The 27578-nt window shown below is 57.2% G+C and overlaps 1 protein-coding gene across 7 annotated transcripts in view; it reads left to right on the plus strand.

Moving 5' to 3' along the window:
• The window catches only part of ATP2B4 (ATPase plasma membrane Ca2+ transporting 4), a 64525-nt gene that overhangs the window by 20205 nt on the left and 16742 nt on the right, over nucleotides 1-27578 (plus strand). For all 7 annotated transcript variants that reach the window (XM_059867979.1, XM_059867985.1, XM_059867986.1 and 4 more), the window contains exons 2-17: nucleotides 2160-2658; nucleotides 7073-7270; nucleotides 9353-9610; nucleotides 10826-10951; nucleotides 11181-11306; nucleotides 14270-14305; nucleotides 16195-16356; nucleotides 16871-17085; nucleotides 18085-18327; nucleotides 19498-19632; nucleotides 20848-20954; nucleotides 21930-22164; nucleotides 23665-23844; nucleotides 24762-24849; nucleotides 24950-25056; nucleotides 26581-26772. In XM_059867979.1, the coding sequence (XP_059723962.1) occupies nucleotides 2463-2658; nucleotides 7073-7270; nucleotides 9353-9610; nucleotides 10826-10951; nucleotides 11181-11306; nucleotides 14270-14305; nucleotides 16195-16356; nucleotides 16871-17085; nucleotides 18085-18327; nucleotides 19498-19632; nucleotides 20848-20954; nucleotides 21930-22164; nucleotides 23665-23844; nucleotides 24762-24849; nucleotides 24950-25056; nucleotides 26581-26772 (2604 nt within the window). In that variant the 5' untranslated portion in view covers nucleotides 2160-2462. The remainder of the gene's footprint in view (nucleotides 1-2159; nucleotides 2659-7072; nucleotides 7271-9352; nucleotides 9611-10825; nucleotides 10952-11180; nucleotides 11307-14269; nucleotides 14306-16194; nucleotides 16357-16870; nucleotides 17086-18084; nucleotides 18328-19497; nucleotides 19633-20847; nucleotides 20955-21929; nucleotides 22165-23664; nucleotides 23845-24761; nucleotides 24850-24949; nucleotides 25057-26580; nucleotides 26773-27578) is intronic.

The following is a 27578-nucleotide window of genomic DNA, read 5'->3' on the forward strand; positions in this document are numbered from 1 at the left end:
GCACAGGTCCCTCCCAAGGTGGGGACATTCTGGCGGTGTCACTGCTGTCCCCGAGGTGCAGTTGGTGTCTGTGGTGCCCTGATAGTGCCGGGAGCTGCTCTGGGGGTGCTGCTGGCAGGATAAGGAGGGCCAGGCAGGGAGGGTTTGGTTCTTTGGGGTTGTGCTGCCCCAGAGATTGAAAAGTCCTCGGGGCTGGGGCTGGAATTGGGGTGGTTTGGGACAGGACAGGTTGGGACTGTCCTGGGGCTGGAACTGGGGCAGTTTGGGACTGTCCTGGGGCTGGAACTGGGGCAGTTTGGGATAGGACAGTTTGGGACTGTCCTGGGGCTGGAATTAGGGCAGTTTGGGACTGCCCTGGGGCTGGAATTGGGGCAGTTTGGGACTGTCCTGGGGCTGGAACTGGGGCAGTTTGGGACTGTCCTGGGACTGGAACTGGGGCAGTTTGGGATGGGGCAGTTTGGGACTGCCCTGGGACTGGAATTGGGACTGTTTGGGATGGGGCAGTTTGGGACTGTCCTGGGGCTGGAACTGGGGCAGTTTGGGATGGGGCAGTTTGGGACAGCTCTAGGGCTGGAATTGGGGCAGTTTGGGACTGCCCTGTGCTGATTTGGTGCCTTTCTGTGTGGTTTGTGAGGGCTGGTGCATCCTGTATGTCCCAGGATCAGCTGTGGACATTCTCCCTCCTCCCTCCTGTCCTCCCCTGTCCCTCCCCAGCCTGCTCTGCCACCCCTGGGCCCCGTCTGGGGCAGATGCTGCCAGAGTGGCCGTTCCCTTGTTGTTCTTTCTTTATTTTGCCCTCAGAAAGATTTTATTTCCTCTCCATGAGAGCCTCCCCTCGCAGCCTTTTAGCCTCTGGAGTGCCGGGAGCTTCCCTGGAGCTTGGGAACACAGCTAACCCTGGCTGACAAAAAGCCCTTTTTCCCTCTGGCCTGTGCTGTTCCCTCCATGTCCCTATTTGTCCCTAGAACTCTCAGATGCCAGCAGGGAATCCCAGCCCCCAAATCCCTGAGGAATGGGGGAGCTGTGGGATGCTCGTGGTCCTTGCCTGGCTTGGTTGAAATGTTTTTTGGGACTCCTCTGTCCTTGCTCTGGGGCATTGTGACCTGGGTGGCAGCTCTTGGGGACACTGAGAGCCCTCAGGGAGCCACCTGGGAATAGGTCATTATTGGAAAAGCCTCGATTTCTGAGAAATTCCCAGGTTTTGGTGGCTTCTCTGGCACTTCCCTCTTCTCTTTCGTGGTTCCTGTGGCATCTCCCAGCTGATGTAGAGCCCAGGGGGTGCTGCAGCCCCTGTCCCATGGATATCAGGATGCTGGGATATTGGGAATTTGGGATTTTGGGATATTGGGACATTGGGATATTTGGATATTGGGATATCAGGATTTTGAGAATTTAGGATATTGGGACATTGGGATATTAGGATTTTGGGAATTTGACATTGGGATATTAGGATTCTGGGAATTTGGGATATTGGAACATTGGGATTTTTGGGATGTTGGGATATTGAGACATGGGGATTTTGAGATATTTGGATATTGGGACATTAGGATATTTGGATATTGGGATATGAGGATTTTGGGAATTTAGGATATTGGGGCATTGGGATATTAGGATTTGGGGAATTTGGGATATTGGGACATTGGTATTTTGGGAAATTTGGATTTTGGGATATTGGGACATTGCAATTTTGGGATATCAGGATATCGGGATTTTGGGAATTTGGGATGTTGAGACATTGGGATTTTGGATATTGGGATATTTGAATGTTGGGATATTGGGATTGTTCCCTACCTGCCGTCAGGGTGGGGAGCGATGCTGCTACCCCCACGTCCCGCCCAGGGGAGGAAGCAGCTGTTTCCCACTGCTGAGGGGTATTTTTAACCCAAAATCAACGGGAGGGTTTGTCTGGGCTGAAAGTGAAGAACCACCTGGGCTCCTTTCCTGCCCGGCCCCGCAGCTGCGGCTTTTCCCTGCTCCACACTCCGAGCTCAACTTCTCACCCAGGAATTTCTGCCCAAACCGCGCTGACACCGAATTCTCCCTAAAAAATCCCCGCCCTTGGGGCAGCACCGCTCCCCTCTCCCACCCCACGGGGCGCCTCGCTCCTTCCCAAGCCCTCCTGACGCCGATATTTTTGTTTCCCACGGTTGTTTTCGCAGCTCCAGTTGCTGTGGTATCCAGGGAGCCCTCCTCCTCCTCCTCCTCCTCCTCCTCCTCCTCCTCCCGCTGCAGGAGCTGCACGCCGGGCGTTGCTAAGGTCGCCTCCGCGGTAACATGCACATCCTGTTTACACCTTCATCCCGACAAGTTGGGCTCGGATAGAGCCGCCTGTTCCCCCCGGGAAGCCCCCAGGGAAGCCCCCAGGGAAGGGGTCACACGGAGCATCCCCCCCCGGAGCCGCCGGAGCCGCGAGCGAGGCCGCCCCAGGAGCGCCACGCCGGTGGCACCGTCGCTGTGACAAGATGACAAACAACGTGGCCGACCACCACCCCGGGAACTCGGTGGCCGAGGGCAACCATGAGGGGGACTTTGGGTGCTCCTTGCTGGAGCTCAGGAACCTCATGGAGCTGAGGAGCGCCGAGGCCGTGGCCCGGATCAACGACTCCTATGGCGGCGTCCAGAACGTCTGCAAGAGGTTGAAGACGTCGCCGGTCGAAGGTGAGTGGCCCTGCTGTGGGTTGGGGTTGTCACCTCTGGGATTGTCACCTCCAGGATGGAGCCGTGTGAAGGTGACACCCAAGGGTGGTGGCTCTCGTGGTCTGGGGCTGTCACCTCTGGGGTTGTCACCTCCAGGATGCAGCCACATGGATGTGATTTACAAGGGTGGTGGCTCCCAAGGTTTGGAGTTGTCACCTCCAGGATGGAGCCATGTGAAGGTGACACCTGACAGTGGTGGCTCCCACGGTCTGGGGTTGTCACCTCTGGGGTTGTCACCTCCAGGATGGAGCCACATGGAGGTGATGTCTAAGGGTGGTGGCTCACGTGGTCTGGGGTTGTCACCCCCAGGATGGAGCTATGTGAAGGTGACACCTGACAGTGGTGGCTCCCAAGGTCTGGGGTTGTCACCTCCAGGATGGAGCCATGTGAAGGTGACACCTGATGGTGGTGGCTCCCGTGGTCTGGGGTTGTCACCTCCAGGATGGAGCCATGTGAAGGTGACACCTGACAGTGGTGGCTCCCAAGGTCTGGGGTTGTCACCTCCAGGATGGAGCCATGTGAAGGTGACACCTGATGGTGGTGGCTCCCAAGGTCTGGGGTTGTCACCTCCAGGATGGAGCCATGTGAAGATGACACCTGATGGTGGTGGCTCCCGTGGTCTGGGGTTGTCACTTCCAGGATGGAGCCATGTGAAGGTGACACCTGATGGTGGTGGCTCCCGTGGTCTGGGGTTGTCACTTCCAGGGTGGAGCCATGTGAAGGTGACACCTGATGGTGGTGGCTCCCGTGGTCTGGGGTTGTCACCTCCAGGATGGAGCCATGTGAAAGTGATGCTAGAGGGTGGTGGCTCCAGTGGCTGTCATGTGGTCTGGGGTTGTCACTTTTGGGATGGAACCACATGAAGGTGAAACTTGAGGGTGGTGTCTTCAGTGGCTGTCCCGTGGTCTGGGGTTGTCACCTCTGGGGTTGTCACCTCTGGGGTTGTCAGAGATGTGGGATGGGGTGAGGAGCTCCTCCCCACAGCCCAGGTGCTGCTCCAGCTGTTCCCTGTTTAATCATTTATGGACTGGGAGGGGAAGTGTAAAGGTTGGAGGGTGCTGGCGAGGTGGCCAGGTGCCACCTGCAGCTGTTGGTGGCACTTTGGGTTAGGGACAGGAGCAGTGTGTCCCCAGATGGGGTGGGGGATGCACCCAGGGATGGGGAGGTGGGCCCAGATCCCTCCTGGGCTGAGGATGCTCCAGGGAACACCTGGGCAGCGCAGCTGGGGCGGTGGCAGTGACACCTGGGGTCACCTCTGGGAGGGTCTCAGGGTGTCACCTCTGCCCTCACGGGCTGGGCTGGCTTTTGGGGTCCCTTCATCAGCCAGGCTGGTGGCAGGGGTGGCACAGCAGTGGAGCCTTGCCTGGCATTGAGGGGGTGCAGGGGGCAGAGAGCCCCTGATTCCAGCTCCGAGGAGCTGTGGGATGGGGGCAACCCTAAAACTGTGGGATGGGGACTTGGCTGTGACAATCTGTGGGATGGGGACTCAGCCCTGGGGCTGTGGGGTGGGGACTCAGCTGTGACAATCTGTGGGATATTTTTAGTGCTGCAAGGGGGGGATTTGCAGCTTTCCAGCTGTGAGGAGGACCGGGAAGGAGAGACAATATCGGGATGTCGTTCGAGAAGGGGGGGAAATCCCGGTGGAAATAAAAGCCCAGGTCACAAAACAATGTGCTCAGCCCTGCCAAAGTGGGATCACGCTGCTTTGGGGTGGGAGGAGAACCCAGAAGGCTCTTTGAGGGGAGGTGAAGGGGTCAGTCCCACCCCAAAGCCCCTGGCACGTCCCTCCCGTGGAGCTGAGCTGCCCCAAGTCCCAGAGAGCAAAGACAGCTTCTCTGCTCCAAATCCTCGGGGATTTTTGGGAAGAGCAAAATCCCAAGGGGACCTGTGGCACCTCTGTCTGACCCCACTGAGGGGGGGGTACGTCCCAGCTCCGTGTCCCTGCTCCCAAATGTTTGTCCCCATTGTCCCTCTGCTGATCACCCCGCTGGGGTGGCACAGGGCCTTGTCCTCCTGTGTGTCACCACCAGGAGGGTCGGCCCGGGGTGTCCCGCTGTGGGATCCGTGCCCTGCAGTGCTCTGATCCCACCTGGATCCGTGTGGCTCCTGTCCCTCCGTGCCACCCTGTGCTGCAGGCCTGGCTGTCCCCTCTCCAGCCTGGCACTGTCCTCGTGGGCAAACACTGGCCACGGTCCCCCAGAGCCCGCCTTGGGTGGCCCTTGGGGTCCCCATCCCCAGTGTCACTTTGGGGTCTGCTGGTGCTGGCAGCTCCAGCTCTGCCCCAAGAGGTGCCAGCAGACCCCAAACCCTCGGGGCAGCTCCCAAAGTGGCTTTGGGGTGGCGTGGGGTGTGACTCTGCTGAGTCACCCATGTCCCCTGGGTGCCAGCACAGCCACCCTGACTCACCTGGTGCTGCTGCCCCCGGCCCCATTCCTGCAGGGGGGCTCCTCGTGTCACCCCACAGCCACTGTCCCCAGGCAGGTCAGGGACTGGTGACAGCTCCCTGCTGTCACGTGTGGCCTCCATCCAGAATTTCTGCCCCGTTTCCCTGACCCCAAAGCCTGCAGTGGCCCCGTGGGTGGCACCTGCCCAGGGCTGCTGCTCTTTGTCACCCTCTAATCGGCCCCCCAGGCCCTGCAGTGGCATTTGGGTGGCACAGGCTCTTTGTCACCCTCCCTGTGCCAGCACAGAGCCATCGAGCCCCACCCCCATTGCCCAGGGAGGGTGGGAGGCAGCCCTGGGATCATTCCCATGGCTGGGATCTGCTTTGGGATCCCTGGCTGCCCTGTGCTGTGGGACTGTCCCCTGTCCCCATGTGTCCCCATGTGTCCCCACGTGTGTCCCCACGTGTGTCCCCGTGGCTCCATGGCCATGAGCCACATTTTCCACCCTCTGGTGGGGAATTGAGGCTGGGACATCCCAGGATCCTGCTCAGCCTCCTCCTCATGGCTGGGTGGGGACACCGAGGCTGCTGTGCCAGCTGCCAGCTGTCCCCTCCCTGCAGCTGGGCTGGAGCCACCGCGGGAGCGGGGTGTCCACTGGAGGGACACGGGGCTGGCACCAGAGTGACACAGGGTGGGCAGGGAGGTGTCCCCAAAGTGACACAGGGTGGGCAGGGAGGTGTCCCCCCAAAGTGACACAGGGGGGGCAGGGAGGTGTTCCCCAAGTGACACAGGGCTGGCAGGGAAGTGTCCCCCCAGAGTGACATGGGAATGGCAAGGGGTGTCCCACAGGGTGGGCAGGGAGGTGTCCCCAGAGTGACACAGGGTGGGCAGGGAGGTGTCCCCAAAGTGACATGGGGCTGGCACAGGGGTGTCCCCCCAGAGTGACATGGGGCTGGCAGGGAGGTGTCCCCAAAGTGACACAGGGTGGGCAGGGAGGTGCCCCCAAAGTGACACAGGGTGGGCAGGGAGGTGTCCCCAAAGTGACACGGGGCTGTTGGGAAGGGCATCCCCTGGAATGACGTGGAGCTGGCAGGGAGATGTCCCCCCAGAGTGACACGGGGCTGGCAGGGAGGTGTCCCCTGGAATGACTCGGAGCTGTCCCCTGAGTGCAGGGCCCGGGTCCCCTGTCACTGCCAGGCTGCTCCAGGCACCACCAGGATGTGCCCAGGGCCATTCCTGGAGCATCCCGGGACCTGGCAGTGGCCCCGGGGACATCTTAAGGTGGAGAAGGAGGGGGTGGGGGGGTCCCTTAAGGTGGTGCTGGGGACACAGCTGTGTCACACTGCCACTGTCACCATTGCTGCCTCATGGCCTGGCACCCCACCAGCACTGATGGCATTATTAGGAGTGGCAGTGTCACTTTGCCACTGTCACCCACTGCTGCCTGCCAGGACCCTGGGAGCATTTATGGCTGTATAGGGGTGGCAGTGTCACTTTGCCACTGCCACCATCACTGCCTTGTGTCCTGGTACCCCTCAGCACTTAACGGCTGTATAGGGGTGGCAGTGTCACATTGCCACTGTCACCATCGCTGCCTTGTGTCCTGGTACCCCTCAGCACTTACGGCTGTATAGGGGTGGCAGTGTCACATTGCCACTGTCACCATCACTGCCTTGTGTCCTGGTACCCCTTCAGCACTTATGGCTTTATAGGGGTGGCAGTGTCACATTGCCACTGTCACCATCGCTGCCTTGTGTCCTGGTACCCCTCAGCACTTACGGCTGTATAGGGGTGGCAGTGTCACATTGCCACTGTCACCATCACTGCTTTGTGTCCTGGTACCCCTCAGCACTTACGGCTGTATAGGGGTGGCAGTGTCACATTGCCACTGGCACCTCACATTCTGTGGGCCGGGCAGGGAGCTGCTCCTGGATGAATTCCACGGGGACACCAGTGGGATTTCCCCTCATCCCTGTGTCCCCCCGCTCCAGGCCTGTCCGGGAACCCCACGGACCTGGAGAAGCGGCGTCAGGTCTTTGGCCAGAACTTCATCCCCCCCAAGAAGGCCAAGACGTTCCTGCAGCTGGTGTGGGAGGCGCTGCAGGACGTGACACTGATCATCCTGGAGATCGCGGCCATCATCTCCCTGGGGCTCTCCTTCTACCACCCCCCGGGCGGGGACAACGAGCGTGAGTCCCGGCTGGGCACCTGGGAATGCCCCTTCCCTCTGGGGGATCCTGGGAATGCCCCTTCTTCCCTCTGGGAATGCCCCTTCCCTGCCGGGGGGATCCTGGGAATGCCCCTTCCCTGCCGGGGGGATCCTGGGAATGCCCCTTCCCTGCAGGGGGATCCTGGGAATGCCCCTTCTTCCCTGCAGGGGGATCCTGGGAATGCCCCTTCCCTGCCAGGGGGATCCTGGGAATGCCCCTTCCCTGCAGGGGGATCCTGGGATCTGCCCCATTCCCTGCAGGGGGATCCTGGGAATGCCCCTTCCCTGTGGGAGGATCCTGGGAATGCCCCTTCCCTGCGGGGGGATCCTGGGAATGCCCCTTCCCTGCAGGGGGATCCTGGGAATGCCCCTTCCCTGTGGGAGGATCCTGGGAATGCCCCTTCCCTGCAGGGGGATCCTGGGATCTGCCCCATTCCCTGCAGGGGGATCCTGGGAATGCCCCTTCCCTGTGGGGGGATCCTGGGATCTGCCCCATTCCCTGTGGGCGCACTCTGGGATCTGCCCCATTCCCTGTGGGGATATCCTGGGATCTGCTTGGTTCCCTGTGGGAGCAGGGGTTTGGAATGGGGGCATTGGGTGGTGGCATCTCCCCATCCTTGGGGGAGGACCAGTTATCCCATGGGAATTCTCTCGGTCAGTGTGTGGGGTTATCCCATGGGAACTCTCCTGGCCAGTGTTTGTGGTTATCCCATTGGAATTCTCCCCCGGGCAGTATTTGGGGTTATCCCATGGGAACTCTACTGGGCAGTGTGTGGGGTTATCCGAGCAGGAATTCCCTGCTCCAGGCAGTGTTTGGGGTTATCCCATGGGAATTCTCTTATGTGGGATTATCCCATGAGCTCTCTCCTGGGCAGTGTTTGGGGTTATCCCATGGGAATTCTCTTGTGTGGGGTTATCCCATGGGAATTCTCCCCCGGGCAGTGTTTGGGGTTATCCCATGGGAATTCTCCCCCGGGCAGTGTTTGGGGTTATCCCATGGGAATTCTCCCCCGGGCAGTGTTTGGGGTTATCCCATGGGAATTCTCTCAGTCAGTGTTTGGGGTTATCCCATGGGAATTCTCCCCCGGGCAGTGTTTGGGGTTATCCCATGGGAATTCTCCCCCGGGCAGTGTTTGGGGCTATCCCATGGGAATTCTCCCCCGGGCAGTGTTTGGGGCTATCCCATGGGAATTCTCCCCCGGGCAGTGTTTGTGGTTATCCCATGGGAATTCTCCCCCGGGCAGTGTTTGGGGTTATCCCATGGGAATTCTCTCAGTCAGTGTTTGGGGTTATCCCATGGGAATTCTCCCCTGGGCAGTGTTTGGGGTTATCCCATGGGAATTCTCCCCCAGGCAGTGTTTGGGGTTATCCCATGGAAATTCTCCCAGGCAGTGTTTGTGGTTATCCCATGGGAATTCTCCCCCGGGCAGTGTTTGTGGTTATCCCATGGGAATTCTCCCCCGGGCAGTGTTTGGGGTTATCCCATGGGAATTCTCCCCCGGGCAGTGTGTGGGGTTATCCCATGGGAATTCTCTCAGTCAGTGTTTGGGGTTATCCCATGGGAATTCTCTCAGTCAGTGTTTGGGGTTATCCCATGGGAATTCTCCCCCGGGCAGTGTTTGGGGTTATCCCATGGGAATTCTCTCAGTCAGTGTGTGGGGTTATCCCATGGGAATTCTCCCCTGGGCAGTGTTTGGGGTTATCCCATGGGAATTCTCCCCCGGGCAGTGTTTGGGGTTATCCCATGGGAATTCTCCCCCAGGCAGTGTTTGGGGTTATCCCATGGGAATTCTCTCAGTCAGTGTTTGGGGTTATCCCATGGGAATTCTCCCCTGGGCAGTGTTTGGGGTTATCCCATGGGAATTCTCCCCCGGGCAGTGTGTGGGGTTATCCCATGGGAATTCTCTCAGTCAGTGTTTGGGGTTATCCCATGGGAATTCTCTCAGTCAGTGTTTGGGGTTATCCCATGGGAATTCTCCCCCGGGCAGTGTTTGGGGTTATCCCATGGGAATTCTCTCAGTCAGTGTTTGGGGTTATCCCATGGGAATTCTCCCCCGGGCAGTGTGCGGGCAGTCCTCGGGCGGCGTGGAGGACGAGGGCGAGTCGCAGGCGGGCTGGATCGAGGGCGCTGCCATCCTGTTCTCCGTCATCATCGTGGTGCTGGTGACGGCCTTCAACGACTGGAGCAAGGAGAAGCAGTTCCGGGGCCTCCAGAGCCGCATCGAGCAGGAGCAGAAGTTCACGGTGATCCGCAAGGGCCAGGTGATCCAGATCCCCGTGGCCGAGATCGTGGTGGGGGACATCGCCCAGATCAAGTACGGTGAGTGCGGCTGGAGCTGTGCTTCCCCTTGCAGCCTCCTCCCTGCTGCTCCAGCCCTTCTTCCTTGGGGACAAGCAGCAGCTCCTCTGGTTGCTCCGTGGAAATGCTGCCTTGGAGGTGATGGAGCTCCATGGCAGCATTTTCATGGAGTAACCAGTTCCAGTGACCAGTGGAGCTCCACGAGCTCCGCTCACCTTCTCCTTTTGCCCGTTTTTAAGGAGCTGCTGCATCAGAATTAATTTATTTTATTAGTTTGTGTCAGTTTATTTTCCCAACCTTGTCCCTGTTGAGGATATTTCCTTATCCAGGAGATGTTGAGGAATATTTCCTTGGCCAGGAATTGTTGAGGAATATTTCCTTGGCCAGGAGATGTTGGGGAGTGTTTCCTTATGCAGGAGGTTTTGGGGAACATTTCCTCATCCAGGAGATGTTTCTGGATATTTCCTTATCCAGGAGATGCTGGGGAACATTTCCTCATCCAGGAGATGTTGCTGGATATTTCCTCATCCAGGAGTTGTTGGAGAATGTTCTGTTATCCAGGAGATGTTGCTGGATATTTCCTTATCCAGGAGTTGTTGGGGAATGTTCTGTTATCCAGGAGATGTTGCTGGATATTTCCTCATCTGGGAGTTGTTGGGGAATGTTCTGTTATCCAGGAGATGTTGCTGGATATTTCCTTATCCAGGAGTTGTTGGGGGATGATTTGTTATCCAGCAGATGCTGGGGAATATCTCCTCACCCAGGAGTTGTTGGGGATTGTTTCCTTGGCCTGGAGGTACTGGTGGATGTTTCCTTATCCAGGAGCTGCAGCCCTTGGGATCAATCAGGCCCTGCTCCTCATTTCCCAGGGGGAATATTCCTCCCCTTCAGGAGGGAGATTGATCCAACACCGTGTTTGTTTTCCCAAAGGCCCAATTCCATACTTGGCAGGTGGATACGGTGGATTTTGGATGCATCAGGAGCTCTGGGAAGGATTCATTAAAACCAGATGGGGAAGCCCTGAGCAAAATCCTCCCCAGGAGTCTCCAGTGAGGATTTGGGAGCTCTTGGATTTCATTTGATTGCACCTGTCCCTCACAAACCCCACCTGCTGCTTCTCCTCCCTCCAGAGCTGGTCTGAGCCTGAGTTTTGGATCCTTTTGGAGCATTCCTGTGGGATGGAGCAGGCAGGGCTGAGCCCAGGCTGGGCTGATCCCTGGTTTTCCTCCTCTCCAGGTGATCTCCTGCCAGCGGACGGGATCCTGATCCAGGGCAATGACCTGAAGATAGACGAGAGCTCGCTGACTGGGGAGTCAGACCAGGTGAAGAAATCCATGGATAAAGACCCCATGCTGCTGTCAGGTGAGGGCTCTGGGATGGGATCAGGGTGGGTCCTGCTCTCGGGGAGGTGTCCAAGGCCGGGCTGGATGGAGCTTGGAGCAATCTGGGATAGGGGAAGTTGTCCCTGCCCGTGGCAGGGGGTGGAACAGGATGGGCTTGAAGGTCCCTTCTGAGCCAAACCAGTCTGGGATTCTGTGGGATGGGAGCTGGGAGTGTCACCTGTGTGCCCATGGCATTGCTGCCCTGCCAGGTACCCACGTGATGGAGGGCTCGGGCAGGATGGTGGTGACTGCCGTGGGCATCAACTCCCAGACTGGGATCATCTTCACCCTCTTGGGAGCAGGAGAAGGCGATGAGGAGAAGAAAGTGAAGAAAGGTAAGAAAGTGCCCTGAACCTGCCTTTTCCCTCCTTTCTCCCCTTCCTGGGAAGCATCCACAGGCTCCTCCCACATCGAGGTCAGCTGCCCTGGCCCAGGCAGGAGCAGGGAGAGGTTGGGGGTCCCTCCCTGTCCCCTCCACCTGGTCCCTCCATGCTCCCAGACCTCTTTGGGACCCTTCTCCAGCATCCTCCTCTCCATCCTGGAGCTGTGGGGTGGGGGGATCAAGGATCCCCCAGGAAGAGCTGGTGGCAACTCCCCTGCAGTGCTCCTTGCCCACCCCATGGAGGTGGGAAGGTGAGTCCTGGGTGCCCACAGGGTGTTTTTAGCCCATCCAAACCCTGCAGGACATGACAGGATCTCCTGAGCATTCCCTGAGCTCCCTGGGGCAAAGGAGGGGATGGCAGGAGGCAGAGCAGGGGTAGGACAGCAGCCAGGCTGAGGTGTTCCCATCGTGCTGGGACTGGAGCGCTCTCCTGTCTCAGCTTTCACATCCAGCTGCTCATTCCCTGCTGGGGAAGCTCCCTGTGTCCCTGATGCCCTGCTCAGCAGGTTTGGCCTCGCTGGGATCAGGCGCTGGCAGCAGCACCAGGCTGGCACTGCCAGCTGCTCCGGCATCCCCGCGCCAGGGAGCCCTTCCCGGGAGGCCATGCCAGGCAGGGAGAGGCTCCCGGGCTGTGCTGGCTGCCAGCTCCCAGCTCTGCAGCTGGATTCTGCCATTCCCAGCTCTGGGAGTGTATCCTGCCTTCCCCAGCTCTGGGATTGGATCCTGCCTTCCCCAGCTCTGGGATTGGATCCTGCCTTCCCCAGCTCTGGGATTGGATCCTGCCTTCCCCAGCTCTGGGAGTGGATCCTGCCATCCCCAGCTCTGGGATTGGATCCTGCCTTCCCCAGCTCTGGGATTGGATCCTGCCTTCCCCAGCTCTGCAGCTGGATCCTGCCTTCCCCAGCTCTGGGATTGGATCCTGCCATCCCCAGCTCTGGGAGTGGATCCTGCCTTCCTCAGCTCTGGGAGTGGATCCTGCCTTCCCCAGCTCTGGGAGTGGATCCTGCCTTCCCCAGCTCTGGGAGTGGATCCTGCCATCCCCAGCTCTGGGAGTGGATCCTGCCTTCCCCAGCTCTGGGAGTGGATCCTGCCATCCCCAGCTCTGGGAGTGGATCCTGCCTTCCCCAGCTCTGGGATTGGATCCTGCCTTCCTCAGTTCTGGGAGTGGATCCTGCCTTCCTCAGCTCTGGGAGTGGATCCTGCCATCCCCATCTCTGGGATTGGATCCTGCCTTCCCCAGCTCTGGGAGTGGATCCTGCCATCCCCAGTTCTGGGAGTGGATCCTGCCTTCCTCAGCTCTGGGAGTGGATCCTGCCTTCCCCAGCTCTGGGAGTGGATCCTGCCTTCCCCAGCTCTGGGAGTGGATCCTGCCTTCCCCAGCTCTGCAGCTGGATCCTGCCTTCCCCAGCTCTGGGATTGGATCCTGCCATCCCCAGCTCTGGGAGTGGATCCTGCCTTCCTCAGCTCTGGGAGTGGATCCTGCCTTCCCCAGCTCTGGGAGTGGATCCTGCCTTCCCCAGCTCTGCAGCTGGATCCTGCCTTCCCCAGCTCTGGGATTGGATCCTGCCATCCCCAGCTCTGGGATTGGATCCTGCCATCCCCAGCTCTGGGAGTGGATCCTGCCTTCCCCAGCTCTGGGAGTGGATCCTGCCTTCCCCAGCTCTGGGAGTGGATCCTGCCTTCCCCAGCTCTGCAGCTGGATCCTGCCTTCCCCAGCTCTGGGAGTGGATCCTGCCTTCCTCAGCTCTGGGAGTGGATCCTGCCTTCCTCAGCTCTGGGAGTGGATCCTGCCTTCCTCAGCTCTGCAGCTGGATCCTGCCTTCCCCAGCTCTGGGAGGGGATCCTGCCTTCCCCAGCTCTGGGAGGGGATCCTGCCATCCCCAGCTCTGGGAGTGGATCCTGCCTTCCCCAGCTCTGGGAGTGGATCCTGCCTTCCCCAGCTCTGGCTGTGGATCCTGCCTTCCCCAGCTCTGCAGCTGGATCCTGCCTTCCCCAGCTCTGGGATTGGATCCTGCCATCCCCAGCTCTGGGAGGGGATCCTGCCTTCCCCAGCTCTGGCTGTGGATCCTGCCTTCCCCAGCTCTGGGATTGGATCCTGCCTTCCCCAGCTCTGGCTGTGGATCCTGCCTTCCCCAGCTCTGGGAGTGGATCCTGCCTTCCCCAGCTCTGGGAGTGGATCCTGCCTTCCCCAGCTCTGCAGGTGGATCCTGCCTTCCCCAGCTCTGGGAGTGGATCCTGCCTTCCCCTGCTCCAGGATTTGGGAGCTATGGAGCTGCCACTGTGAAGGTGGCAGGACAAGGTGCCCTGGGAGTGGCACTGGGAATGGCACTGGGATCCACCCAGTGCCTGGAGCTTTCCCAGCCTTCAAGCTCAATGGATCTGGGAGCAGAGCAGGCCAGGGGGTGTCACCAGTTTGTCCCCGCTGGAGCTTTGGGGTGACATAAAGCCTTTGTCACCTGAAGCTGGTTGAGGTGCAGCAGCCCTGGGCACCCCCGTGTGCCACCTGGATAGATTTTGGGGGGTCACACCTCCCTGCTCTGGGTCTGGTGCTGCCCACAGTGTGGGACAAGCCTGCACTTCCCATCTGGATCTGATGGCAGCAGGAGGGACTGGAGCTGCAGGAGGGTTTCTTCTCCTGAAAATCTGCTCTGTGGCTTTTCCTCCTCAAAATCTGAGGCACCTCCAGCCCCCTCGAGGCACTGCTGGGGTTTGGGGGTGATTTACAGGTGGGGAAAAGCAGAATCCTTGGGACAGGGGTGCCCAGGGCAGCCTGGGAGCTCCGGAGCCTCGTGCTGTGTGTGGACCAAGGCGTGGTGTCCAGAGGGTGACCACTGGAGTGGCCCCTGGGAGCATCCCAGCTGGATGGGGAATGTGGCTCCTTGTGCTCAGCCCTCCCCCCTTTCTCTCTTTGAACAGGTAAAAAAAGCGGAGCCCCCGAAAACCGCAACAAAGGTAACGCCAGCCTCTCCATCCTTTGAACCAGCACCACACTAACTACCAAACATTCCTCCTTCCTTCCTTCCTTCCTTCCTTCCTCCTTCTTCCTTCCTTCCTTCTCCTCATCAGTCTGTGCTCTTTGCTGCTCCGGCGGGACTCTCGCCTCGTTTCTCCAGGACAGGGTGCAACGGTCCCGTGGTGTCCCCAAAACCCCAACCCAAGGCAGGTGATGCCTTGCTGGGACTACCCAGAAACAGAGGCCAGACAGATTAAAGGGAGTAAAAAGCAGTTTTTATTTATTGAAGGGCCTTCGGGTACATTTAGGGCAGATGGAGCCCACCCAAAAAGGGGTCACAGGTTTTCACACTTTTGTGTGTTGGGGGTTAATCTGCCAATTACAGCTTCAGGTAATGAAGACACTGACCCCAAGTTTGCTCCTCCCACATAAATCACTTTTGTTCCCATCTCTCAGGGCCCGAGGCACTGAGGTGTTGTTGATTCCCAGGCCTGGAGAGGAATGGTTTTGTAAAAATGGGACAGCAGCAGCTGGCACTGTGTGTGGAGTTTAGAGTTATACACCAAAGAGTTACAGGATTATAAATGTATGGAAAAGATAAAAGCTAAAAGCCTAAGGCCTCACTGGGATGAACCTCCCCATTGTTCCTGAGTGGGGAAAAGCCATTTCTCAGGGAGGACAAGGCTCTTCAGCAGCACTTCTGGCACAGCATCCCTTTCTTGGGGTACCCCCATGAGTCCCAGCAGGGATTTGGTGGTTTAAAGCTGTCCCTGCCCAGGGTTGGTGTTCAGGACAGAGCTGGAGGTGCCCTCCTGGCATTCCTGGGATGAGATCTCCCCCAGGGCTGGCCCAGGGGACGCTTGCACCCTGTCCTGCCATGGCCTCGACTCCGTGAGCGTCTCCTCGCCAGTGTTTCTCACCCTGTTCTTTGCAGGCTGTGGAGGAAGCCCCATTTCTGCACCTCTCTCTCCACCCCTCTCTCTCTCTGTTTCTCTCTCTGTTTCTCTCTCTCTCTCAGCAGTTTGAGTTGCCCTCCTTGAGTCAGCTGTGTCCGGGTGCTTTGTTGTGTCCGTGTCGGGTCTCTTGTCACCGTGGAGGTTCCTCTGTGGAGCTGCTCCGGGGTGGCCTCCAGCCCAGGAGGGGACAGGTCCCGGGGTGGCCCTGAGGCCACAGCTGCTCCTCCAGCTCCAGCAGCTCAGGAGGAGCCTCTGCTGGGCTGCCCATCCCTCTCCAAAGCTTCCAGGCTTGGCTTTGCCCAGGGCAGCCTTCCAGCTGGGTTAGCCCAGGTTTAGGAACGGGAAGCCGGGCTGTCTCGGGTCCCAAAGGCGTGGTGGATGGCTCCAGGCTGGGACTGGAGCATTCCTGGCTCCCTGCTCTTCAGTCTCCATCCCAATTTCTAACCCTCCCCTCCATCTCACCCCCTCCGTCGCTTCCCTGGCGAGCGGTTCCTGCTGGGCTGCCCACAGGGCACTGCAGAGGTGGCACTGGGGGAGCTGGGGACACTCATGGAGGCACTGGGGACACTGGAGCATCTCTGGGCTCATCCCAAAGCGCTCCCAGTCCTCTGCAGGCTTAGAGGCTGGAAGAGACCCCAAAATCTGGCCTGGAGGGTCTCTCGCAGAGGTGTGACGGGTGCCAGAGTCACCTCTGAGGATCCCTTATCCGTGGGCAGGGGGTAGATGACAGAAAAGCACCCCGGAGAGAGGTGGCAGGGCCCTGGACACGGAGCTTCCATGTGCTCGGACGCGTGTGTGGTCGGGAGTGGTTCTTGTCCTGGATTTCTCTCTCTCTCTCTCTGCCACCACCATCCTCCTCCGTGGTGTCCTCCAGCCTGGCCTGGGTCTCTCCTGTTCACACGTGGTGTCTTCTTTTGCCCCCCGGGCTGTAGCTAAAACTCAGGATGGTGTGGCCTTAGAGATCCAGCCCCTGAAGAGCCAGGAGGGGGTGGAAAACGAGGAGAAGGAGAAGAAGAAGGTGAAGGTGCCCAAGAAGGAGAAGTCGGTGCTGCAGGGGAAGCTCACGCGCCTGGCGGTGCAAATCGGGAAGGCAGGTGAGTGACAGTGACAGTGACCCCAGAGCTGGTGGGGATGGGCTAACCCTGTCCCCTGTGTTCCCAGAGCTGGTGGGGATGGGCTAACCCTGTCCCCTGTGTCCCCAGAGCTGGTGGGGAAGGGCTGACCCTGTCCCCTGTGTCCCCTCACCTCATCCTTGTCCCCATCCCCAGTGACACCAGAGCTGGTGAGGAAGGGCTGTGCTTGTCCCCAGAGTCCCCAGAGCTGGTGAGGAAGGGCTGACCCTGACCTGTGTCCCCTCTCCTTGTTCTTGTCCCCATCCCCATTGTCCCCAGAGCTGTTCGGGAAGGGCTGACCCTGTCCCCTGTGTCCCCAGAGCTGGTGGGGAAGGGCTGACCCTGTCCCCTGTGTCCCCTGACCTCGTCCTTGTCCCCATCCCCATTGTCCCCAGAGCTGGTGGGGAAGGGCTGACCCTGTCCCCTGTGTCTCCAGAGCTGTTCGGGAAGGGCTGACCCTGTCCCCTGTGTCCCCTGACCTCGTCCTTGTCCCCAGGGCTGATCATGTCGGCCATCACCGTCATCATCTTGGTGCTCTACTTCGTCATCGACACCTTCGGGGTGCAGAAGCGGCCCTGGCTGGCCGAGTGCACCCCCATCTACATCCAGTACTTCGTCAAGTTCTTCATCATCGGCGTCACCGTGCTGGTGGTGGCCGTGCCCGAGGGGCTCCCGCTGGCTGTCACCATCTCGCTGGCCTACTCCGTCAAGGTGAGACCTGAGGGTGAGGAGGGACTGTTGGAACATCACCAGTAGGGCTGGACAGGACGTGCCTGAGCTCGTCTGGCCCTTGGTGCTGAACCAAACAGCAGCACTGTGGTGTTTCACCCCAAAAACACCTTTGGCTGGCTGGGTGTGTGGTGTTTCACCCCACAGACACTTTTGGCCATGGCTGTGTGGTGTTTTCACCCCACAGACACTTTTGGCCATGGCTGTGTGGTGTTTCACCCAGAGACACTTTTGGCCATTGCTGTGTGGTGTTTCACCCCTCAGACACTTTTGGCCATGGCTGTGTGGTGTTTCACCCCACAGACACTTTTGGCCATGGCTGTGTGGTGTTTCACCACAGACACTTTTGGCCGTGGCTGTGTGGTGTTTCACCCCACAGACACTTTGGGCTGGCTGGGTGCTGCAGCTGGGCACGTGGGGACAAGTCCAGGCCTGCAGGAGCTCTGGTGGCTGTGGCATGGAGCTTCCCCCCATCACAGGGGCTGCTCCTCAGGTTTCCCTCTGTGGAGAAGCTTTGGGGCGATGGGGAAGGAAAGGAGTCGGTTCTGATGGAGGGTTTGGATCCAGAGCTTTGTTCTGGCCCACAGCCTCTGAACCCAGCCCCAGCTCCAGCAGAACTCCTGACCCCGTGGGTGCTGCTCCTTTTAACCCCGGGGAGAGGGCAGGGAAGGGACAGGGAGCCACCAGCCAGGTACAGGAGGGGAGGTCTCAAGGGACAAAGGACACCTGGATGGCCCAATGCCCCCCGGGGGTAGAGGGCATCCTTGGAATCTGCCAATCACTCGAGCCCTTCTGGAATGCCAGGACTGACAGACAGTGCTGGGAGGGGTCAGTGAGGGGAAAGGAGAGGTGACTGACACACCTGGGAGGGAATTACCAGGGGAGAGACCCAAGGTTCTGAGGTAAACCCTGAAATCACAACGCAGCAAGGCACGGGGGTGACGGGGACGAGGTCAGCCCTGACCTTCTCGGTGCTTGCAGAAAATGATGAAGGACAACAACCTGGTGAGGCACCTGGACGCCTGCGAGACCATGGGCAACGCCACGGCCATCTGCTCGGACAAGACGGGCACGCTGACCATGAACCGCATGACCGTGGTGCAGGCCTACGTGGGGGACACCCACTACCGCCAGATCCCCGACCCCGAGGCCATCCTGCCCAAAATCCTGGACCTCATCGTCCACGGCGTGGCCATCAACTCTGCCTACACCTCCAAAATCCTGGTGAGATGCTGCACCAAAGCTTGGGGGTGTCCTGATGCCTTGGGAGGGTGCCTAGAACAGAGGGTGCACACAAAGGAATAAATCAGGATTTATTGAAATATGGGAAGGGCTGTCCCTGTCCCCTCACCTTGTCCCCTGTCCTACCTGCCCAAGGTGAATCTTCAAGGGTACTGCGGTAGTTCAAGAGCCCAGCCGTGGCTCCACCCAAGATGGACACCTGGTCATGAGTTTTCACACTTTTATAAGTTTTGGTGCATTTCCATATTGGGGTTAATTGTCCAATCCCAGCTCCAGGTTCTGCAGTCCCATCCTCCCAGTCTGCTCCCCTCAGTTCCCTGTTGTTTACACTTTTTGGGGCTGAGGCTGCAGCCATGTCCTTGGTTCTGGGGCTGGGAAAGGATTGTTTGGTGTGACTGAGCTGTGAGGAGAGCATGTGAAGTTCAGAGTTATATCCTAATGTAGTACAGAGTCTGGAAAATGCAAAAGCTAAACCTTAAGGAATCAATCCATTCATCATTCCATCCATCCATCCATGGATTCCATGGATTCCATCCATCGTTCCATTCATCATTCCATCCATCCATCCATGGATTCCATCCATCCATCCATGGATTCCATCCATCATTCCATCCATCATTCCATCCATCCATCCATCAATCATCCATGGATTCCATCCACCCACCCATCCACCCACCCATCCACCCATCCATTCATCCATCCATCCATCCATCCTCCATCCATCCATCCATCCATCATCCATCCTCCATCCATCCACCCATCCATCTATCCATCCTCCATCCATCCACCCATCCATCTATCCATCTATCCATCCATCCATCCATCCATCCATCCATGGATTCCATCCATCCATCCATCCATCCATCCATGGATTCCATCCATCATTCCATTCATCATTCCATCCATCCATCCATGGATTCCATGGATTCCATCCATCCATCCATCCATCCATCCATCCATCCATCCATCCATCCATCCATCATTCCATTCATCATTCCATCCATCCATCCATGGATTCCATGGATTCCTTCCATCCATCCATCCATCCATCCATCCATCCATCCATCCATCCATCCACCCATCATTCCATCATTCCACCCAGCTCCACACCCAGCTTTGCCATCCCTCATCGTTTCTCCCTCCTTTTTGCAGCCCCCAGAGAAGGAAGGGGGGCTGCCCCGCCAGGTGGGCAACAAGACCGAGTGTGCCCTGCTGGGCTTCGTGCTGGACCTGAAGCAGGACTACCAGGCCGTGCGCAACGAGGTGCCCGAGGAGAAGCTCTACAAGGTCTGAAACAGAGTAGAACTTGAGCAGGGTGGAAATCCATTTTGGATTTCGGGGAAATGGGCTGCTTTGAGTTACTAAGTGTGGAGCTTGCTAGCCGAGATGAAGTGTGCTGTTTGAGCGTGCTTGCTCTGGTAACTCTGCTGTGCTCACAAGGAAAAAGGATGGGAGCTCCCAGACTAAAAAGGGAGATAAGAGGGGCCCCTTGAACTCTGAAACAAAGGTGAGAGCTAAAGCTGAAGCTGCAAGAGACAAAGTGACCAGAGAGTTCCCTGTACAAGCACTAATTCCAAGTTGTAATGCAGAACATGTAAAATGAATATTCATAAACCTATAATGAATAGTGCCTATAGAACCTATAATGAATACACATAAACCTGTAATAAATAGGGCCTATAGAACCTATATGAACCTATAATGAATATACATAAACCTATAATGAATAGGGCCTATAGAACCTATATGAACCTATAATGAATATTCATAAACCTATAATGAATAGTGCCTATAGAACCTATAATGAATATACATAAACCTGTAATGAATAGGGCCTATAGAACCTATATGAACCTATAATGAATATACATAAACTTGAAATAAATAGGGCCTATAGAACCTATATGAACCTATAATGAATATTCATAAACCTATAATGAATAGGGCCTATAGAATCTATATGAACCTATAATGAATATACATAAACCTATAATGAATAGGGCCTATATGAACCTATAATGAATATACATAAACCTATAATGAACAGGACCTACAGAACCTATATGAACCTATAATGAATATACATAAACCTATAATGAATAGGGCCTATAGAACCTATGTGAACCTATAATGAATATACATAAACCTATAATGAACAGGACCTACAGAACCTATATGAACCTATAATGAATATTTATAAACCTATAATGAATAGGACCTATAGAACCTATGTGAACCTATAATGAATATTCATAAACCTATAATGAATAGGACCTATAGAACCTATGTGAACCTATAATGAATATTCATAAACCTGTTGTGAAACTCTGCATATATACAAGTAAGGGGGATAAAAAAGGATCGGGAATTCTCAGGGGGTGTCCTTTAGGAGGAACGACCCCACACGCATCCAGGGCTGTAATAAACATACCAGCTTTACATCTTTTACAAGTTGTGGAGTTAGTTTTTGGTTTTTTTTGGTTTTTTTTCCCCAAAAATCAGGTGTACACCTTCAACTCCGTGCGCAAGTCCATGAGCACCGTGCTGAGGAACAGCGGCGGCGGCTTCCGCATGTACAGCAAGGGCGCCTCCGAGATCATCCTGCGCAAGTAAATCCTGCTCCTGCCCCGGGCCCTGGCATTCCTGGGCATCCCACGGGGCAAGGGGGCACGGGGCTGCCTGCTGGGAGGTGCCCACTGGGGTTTGGGGAAGCTGGAGGGAAAGGGGGTGTCATACAGGGTGGCGGGAATGGGTTTTGGGTGGGTTTGGGGAAGTTGGAGGGGGGTTTTAAAAAAGGGACAGCCCCTTCTTGTGGATGGGGTGACAGGAATGTGCTGAGTGGTTTTGGGGTGGATTTAGGAAATCTGGAGGGGGCTGTGAAAAAGGGACAGCCCCTTCTTGTGGATGAGGTGCCAGGAATGTGCTGAGTGTTTTTTGGGGTGGATTTAGGAAATCTGGAGGGGGCTGTGAAAAAGGGACAGCCCCTTCTTGTGGATGGGGTGACAGGAATGTGCTGAGTGGATTTTTGGGTGGGTTTGGGAAATCTGGAGGGGGCTGTGAAAAAGGGACAGCCCCTTCTTGTGGATGGGGTGCCAGGAATGTGCCAAGTGTTTTTGGGGTGGATTTAGGAAAGTTGGAAGGAGTTGTGGAAGGGGAATATGCCCCTTTTTGTGGATGGGGTGCCAGGAATGTGCTGAGTGGATTTTTGGGTGGATTTGGGAAAATTGGAGGGAGCTGTGGAAGGGGAATGTGCCCCTTCTGGAAGTGGGGTGACAGGAATGTGCTGAGTGTTTTTTGGGTGGGTTTAGGAAATCTGAAGGGGTCTGTGAAAAAGGGACAGCCCCTTCTTGTAGACGGGGTGCTGGGAACATGCCAAGTGGTTTTTGGGTGGGTTTGGGAAAGTTGGAGGGAGTTGTGGAAGGGGAATGTGCCCCTTTTTGTGGATGGGGTGCCAGGAAAGTGCTGAGTGGATTTTTGGGTGGATTTAGGAAATCTGGAGGGGGCTGTAAAAAGGAACAGCCCCTTTTTTGTGGATGGGGTGCCAGGAATGTGACAGTGCCTCACTGACCTCCCGGTCCCCTCAGGTGCACCAAGATCCTGGACAAGAACGGCGAGCCGAGGGTGTTCAAGGTGAAGGACAGGGACGAGATGGTGAAGAAGGTGATCGAGCCCATGGCCTGCCACGGGCTCAGGACCATCTGCCTGGCATTCCGGGACTTCCCTGCGGATGCAGAGCCCGACTGGGACAGCGAGAACGAGATCCTGTCTGACCTGACCTGCATTGCCGTGGTGGGGATCGAGGATCCCGTGCGGCCCGAGGTACCAAACCCCCCCTGGCCTGTGCTGTTCCTGGCCCTTCTCCTGCTGCTCGGGGCTGGGATCTCCTCAGGAGCTCCAGCAGTTCCCCTGTGCCCATCCTTGATGTGTCCCCAACGATTTCCAGCAGCTCCTCTGTGCCCATCCCTGATATTTCCCCAAGGAATTTCAGCAGCTCCTCTGTGCCCATCCCTGATGTGTCCCAAGGAATTCCAGCAGCTCCTCTGTGCCCATCCCTGATATTCCCCCAAGGAACTCTAGCAGTTCCCCTGTGCCCATCCCTGATGTGTCCCCAACGATTTCCAGCAGCTCCTCTGTGCCCATCCCTGATGTGTCCCCAAGGAATTCCAGCAGCTCCTCTGTGCCCATCCCTGATATTCCCCCAAGGAACTCCAGCAGTTCCCCTGTGCCCATCCCTGATGTGTCCCAAGGAATTCCAGCAGTTCCCCTGTGCCCATCCCTGATGTGTCCCAAGGAATTTCAGCAGCTCCTCTGTGCCCATCCCTGCTGTGCCCCCAAGGAACATCCACCCAAAAGCCACTCAGCACATTCCTGTCACCACATCCACAGCTCCTCTGTGCCCATCCCTGCTGTTCCCCTCAGGAATTCCAACAGCTCCTCTATTCCCATCCCTGCTGTGCCCCCAAGGATTTCCAGCAGTTTCCCTCTGCCCGTCCCTGATATTCCCCAAGGGAATTCCAGCAGCTCCTCTGTGCCCATTCCTGCTGTGGGCATTTCTCTCCCATTTTTGGACAAAACACCACCATGGCAGCATGTTCCCACCCGAAATTCCCAATCCTTGGGGTCTGTGCTGCTCCAGGCTGCACCAAAGGCGGATGGAAACAGCCAGCAAGAATCCCTGGGCTCCTGGAGCTGCTTTTCCCTCGGAGCTGTGTGCTGGGCTAATGCAATAATGCCCCATCCCTGCCTCTGGATGCAGTTTGGAGCTCTCCCCCTGCTCTCCTGGTCCCTGATGAGATGTTCAGGGATCTGGCAGTCTGGGAATTGCATTACAGATCCCCCGGCTGCAGAGGCTCTGGAGGCTCCTGATTCGATTTGCTCATTGCTCACTCCAATTTCCTCTCTTGCCTGATGGATAAACCCATTAGTGGGGTGGGAGAGGATGAAATTCCTGCTTTTATGGATGGCCTGGCCATGCCTTGGCGCCCAGGGAGGTGACAGCGAGGTGGCAGCGAGGTGGCAGCGAGGTCCCTTCCCTTTGGAAGGGAGGAAAGGCTGTGTGGGACTGTGAGCAAAGGGTTGGGAATTCCTTGGAGGTCCCAGAGCCGGGACCTGCCCTGTCCTGGTGTCTCTGCTGGATCCAGGAGAGCCCAGCGAGGTGACAGCGAGGTGGCAGCGAGGTGGCAGCGAGGTCCCTTCCCTTTGGGGTGGCAGACGCAGCTCCTGACCCCTCCAGAGCCCTCTCCAGATCCTTTTAGGGACGAGGAGCCGCCTCACTCGCGGTGTCCCCAGTGCCAAGCCCGTCCCTGTCCCTGTCCCCAGGTGCCCGATGCCATCCTGAAGTGCCAGCGCGCGGGCATCACCGTCCGCATGGTGACAGGGGACAACATCAACACTGCCCGTGCCATTGCCACCAAGTGTGGCATCCTGCTGCCCGGGGAGGACTTCCTGTGCCTGGAGGGGAAGGAGTTCAACCGCCTGATCCGCAACGAGAAGGGAGAGGTGGGAGAGCTCTGCCCTGCCCGGGCAGGGAGGCGTCGGCAGCTGCAAAAATCCAAATCCTGAGGGGGTTCCCAAATCCTGAGGGGGTTCCCAAATCCTGAGGGGTTTCCCAAATCCTGAGGGGGTTCCCAAATCCTGAGGGGGTTCCCAAATCCTGAGGGGGTTCCTAAATCCTGAGGGGTTTCCTGAATCCTGAGGGGGTTCCCAAATCCTGAGGGGTTTCCTGAATCCTGAAGGGTTTCCCAAATCCTGAGGGGTTTCCTAAATCCCAGGGTGTTTCCCAAATCCTGAGGGGTTTCCTGAATCCTGATGGGTTTCCCAAATCCTGAGAGGGTTCCTAAATTCTGAGGGGTTTCCTGAATCCTGAGGGGTTTCCTAAATCCTGAGGGCTTTCCTAAATCCTGATGGATTTCCCCAATCCTTCTGGGTTTTCAGGATCTTGCTGGGTTTTCCAAATCCTGAGGGGTTTCCTAAATCCTGAGGGCTTTCCTAAATCCTGATGGATTTCCCCAATCCTGCTGGGTTTTCAGAATCCTGATGGGTTTTCAGGATCTTGCCAGGTTTTCCAGATCCTGCTGGGTTTTCCAAATCCCAGTGGGTTTCCCAAATCCTACTGGCTTTTCAGAATCCTGATGGGTTTCCCAAATCCTGCTGGTTTTTCAGAATCCTGATGGGTTTCCCAAATCCTGCTGGTTTTTCAGAATCCGGATGGGTTTTCAGGATCTTGCTGGATTTTCCAAGCCCTGCTGGGTTTCCCAAATCCTGCTGGGTTTTCCTCTTTTCCTTGGATAAGGAAGCTGCTGGGGTGCTCAGCAGTGTTTGGGGTGAAGCCACTGTCCTGTCCCAGTTGGGATTTGCTCTCTGGTGGGACAGAAGATTCCTGGGGGGAATCACTTCCCTTTCTCCTGGTCCTGCAGGTGGAGCAGGAGCAGCTGGACAAGATCTGGCCCAAGCTGCGGGTGCTGGCACGCTCCTCCCCCACGGACAAGCACACCCTGGTGAAAGGTGGGCACTGCCCTCCCCAGGGGCTCCTCCCCGGAGTTTTTCCAGCCTGATCCAGGCTGGGATCCTTCCCTTGGAGTTTAATTCCTTGTTTCCATGGCAGGAATCATCGACAGCACCGTGGGTGACCAGCGGCAGGTGGTGGCTGTGACAGGGGACGGGACCAACGATGGCCCAGCCCTGAAGAAAGCAGACGTTGGGTTTGCCATGGTAGGGCCAGCCTGGGCGTTTTCCTTGGCTCCATGGGATTGCTTCCAGACCATGGGAACTCTGATCCAAATCTTTGGGATGGACTAAAATCCCAAAAAGGAATTTTCTCAGGATGTTGGGTTTGAGCCTGAGCTGAGCAGGGCTGTGAGCAAGGGGTGGGAATTCCTTGGAGGTCGCAGAGCAGGGACCTGCCCTGTCCTGGTGTCCCTGCTGGATCCAGGAGAGCCATGGGAGCCCCAGGATTTGGTTTTCCCTGCAGCTTTTCACCCCAATTCCAGGCACGGTGCTGGATCAGGCTTTGGGAATTTCTTTATGGGGGAAAACTCTGTTTTGATGCCTTTTTATCCTGTCTGAAAGGAGCAGGGAAATAAACCTGCTGTTTTTAACAGGTTCCCTGGGGATTGATTTTAAGGACATGAGCAGGAGCTGGGTGGGGAGAAGATGTGAGATTTTTGGGAAGTGTTTTTGGGAATGTGCTGAACATCCAAGCACAATTCCAGAAGCAGGGAAGGCTGTTCCCCTAAACCCCATTTGCTGCAACAGGCAGGGATTTCCCCTTTGAGGAGGGATTGGGATCTGGGGAATCCGGGAAAACGCCAGCAATGGGCTCGATTTGGGCAGGGCTTGGAATTCCTGCACGGAATTCCTGCGGGGCGAGCGCCTCACTGTGCCGGCTCCGGGAAGCGCAGCCCGGCCCGCTGCCCTGGACACGCTGCCGGGGAGTTTTGGGGAGTTTTGGGGATTTTTGGGGATTTTTAGGAAGCTGCGGGGTCATTCTCAGCCCAGGCCAGGGCAGAAACCTCCGGGCTGAGCTCTCTCTCCTTTGGGCTCCCAGCAGTGGTGCCCAGCCCGGGATGGAGCCAATCCCTGGCATGAGGAGGGAGCTGTTTCCCAGCTGTTTCCCAGTCTATTTCCCAGTCTATTTTCCAGTCTATTTTCCAGTCTGTTTTCCAGTCTGTTTCCCAGCTGTTTCCCAGTCTATTTCCCAGTCTGTTTTCCAGTCTGTTTTCCAGCTGTTTTCCTGTCTATTTCTTGCCTGTTTTCCAGCTGTTTTCTGGCATTTTCACAGCAGATTTCCAGCTTTGTTCCAGCTGTTTCCCAGCTGTTTCCTGCCTGTTTTCCAGCTGTTTTCCACCTGTTTTCTGGCTGTTTCCTGTCTGTTTCCCAGCTGTTTCCTGCCTGTTTTCCAGCTGTTTTTTGGCTGTTTCCTGCCTGTTTTCCACCTGTTTCCCAGCTGTTTCCTGCCTGTTTCCCACCTGTTTTCTGGCTGTTTCCTGCCTGTTTCCCAGCTGTTTTTTTGGCTGTTTCCTGGTGTTTTCCCAGCTGTTTCCCAGCTTTCCTGCGCTGTGGGTCAGTCTGGGAAAGCCGGGCTGCCTCAGATCCTGTCCCTGAAGGCTCTGGAGCTCTGCTGCCCCTGCCCAGCAGGGATTGGCACCAGCACCAGGAGCTTTTCCTGCTGGGCACATCCCTGGCACAGAGCAGAGCCAGGCAGGGCCGTGACTCACCCCTGGCTTTGTCCCCAAGGGCATCGCGGGTACGGACGTGGCCAAGGAGGCCTCGGACATCATCCTGACCGACGACAACTTCACCAGCATCGTCAAGGCCGTCATGTGGGGCCGCAACGTCTACGACAGCATCTCCAAGTTCCTGCAGTTCCAGCTCACCGTCAACGTGGTGGCCGTCATCGTGGCCTTCACTGGAGCCTGCATCACACAGGTGAGCTCACCTGGGCAGGTGGGACATGGGGGATTTCACCTGGGTGGGTGGGACATGGTGGTGGCATCATCGTGGCCTTCACTGGAGCCTGCATCACACAGGTGAGCTCACCTGGGCAGGTGGGACATGGGGGATTTCACCTGGGTGGGTGGGACATGGTGGTGGCATCATCATGGCCTTCACCAGTGCCTGCATCACACAGGTGAGCTCACCTGGGCAGGTGGGACATGGGGGATTTCACCTGGGTGGGTGGGACATGGTGGTGGCATCATCGTGGTCTTCACCAGTGCCTGCATCACACAGGTGAGCTCACCTGGGCAGGTGGGACATGGGGGATTTCACCTGGGTGGGTGGGACATGGTGGTGGCATCATCGTGGCCTTCATCAGTGCCTGCATCACACAGGTGAGCTCACCTGGGGTGGGTGGGACATGGGGGATTTCACCTGGGTTGGTGTGACATGGTGGTGGCACCATCGTGGCCTTCACTGGAGCCTGCATCACACAGGTGAGCTCACCTGGGTGGGTGGGACATGGGGGATTTCACCTGGGTTGGTGTGACATGGTGGTGGCATCATCATGGCCTTCACCAGTGCCTGCATCACACAGGTGAGCTCACCTGGGCAGGTGGGACATGGGGGTGTCACCTGGGTGGGTGGGACATGGTGGTGGCACCATCGTGGCCTTCACCAGTGCCTGCATCACACAGGTGAGCTCACCTGGATGGGTGGGACATGGGGGTGTCACCTGGACGGGTGGGACATGGTGGTGGCACCATCGTGGCCTTTACCAGTGCCTGCATCACGCA

This window comes from Haemorhous mexicanus, chromosome 25, assembly GCF_027477595.1.
Source record: "Haemorhous mexicanus isolate bHaeMex1 chromosome 25, bHaeMex1.pri, whole genome shotgun sequence".
Taxonomy (NCBI): Eukaryota; Metazoa; Chordata; class Aves; order Passeriformes; family Fringillidae; genus Haemorhous; species Haemorhous mexicanus.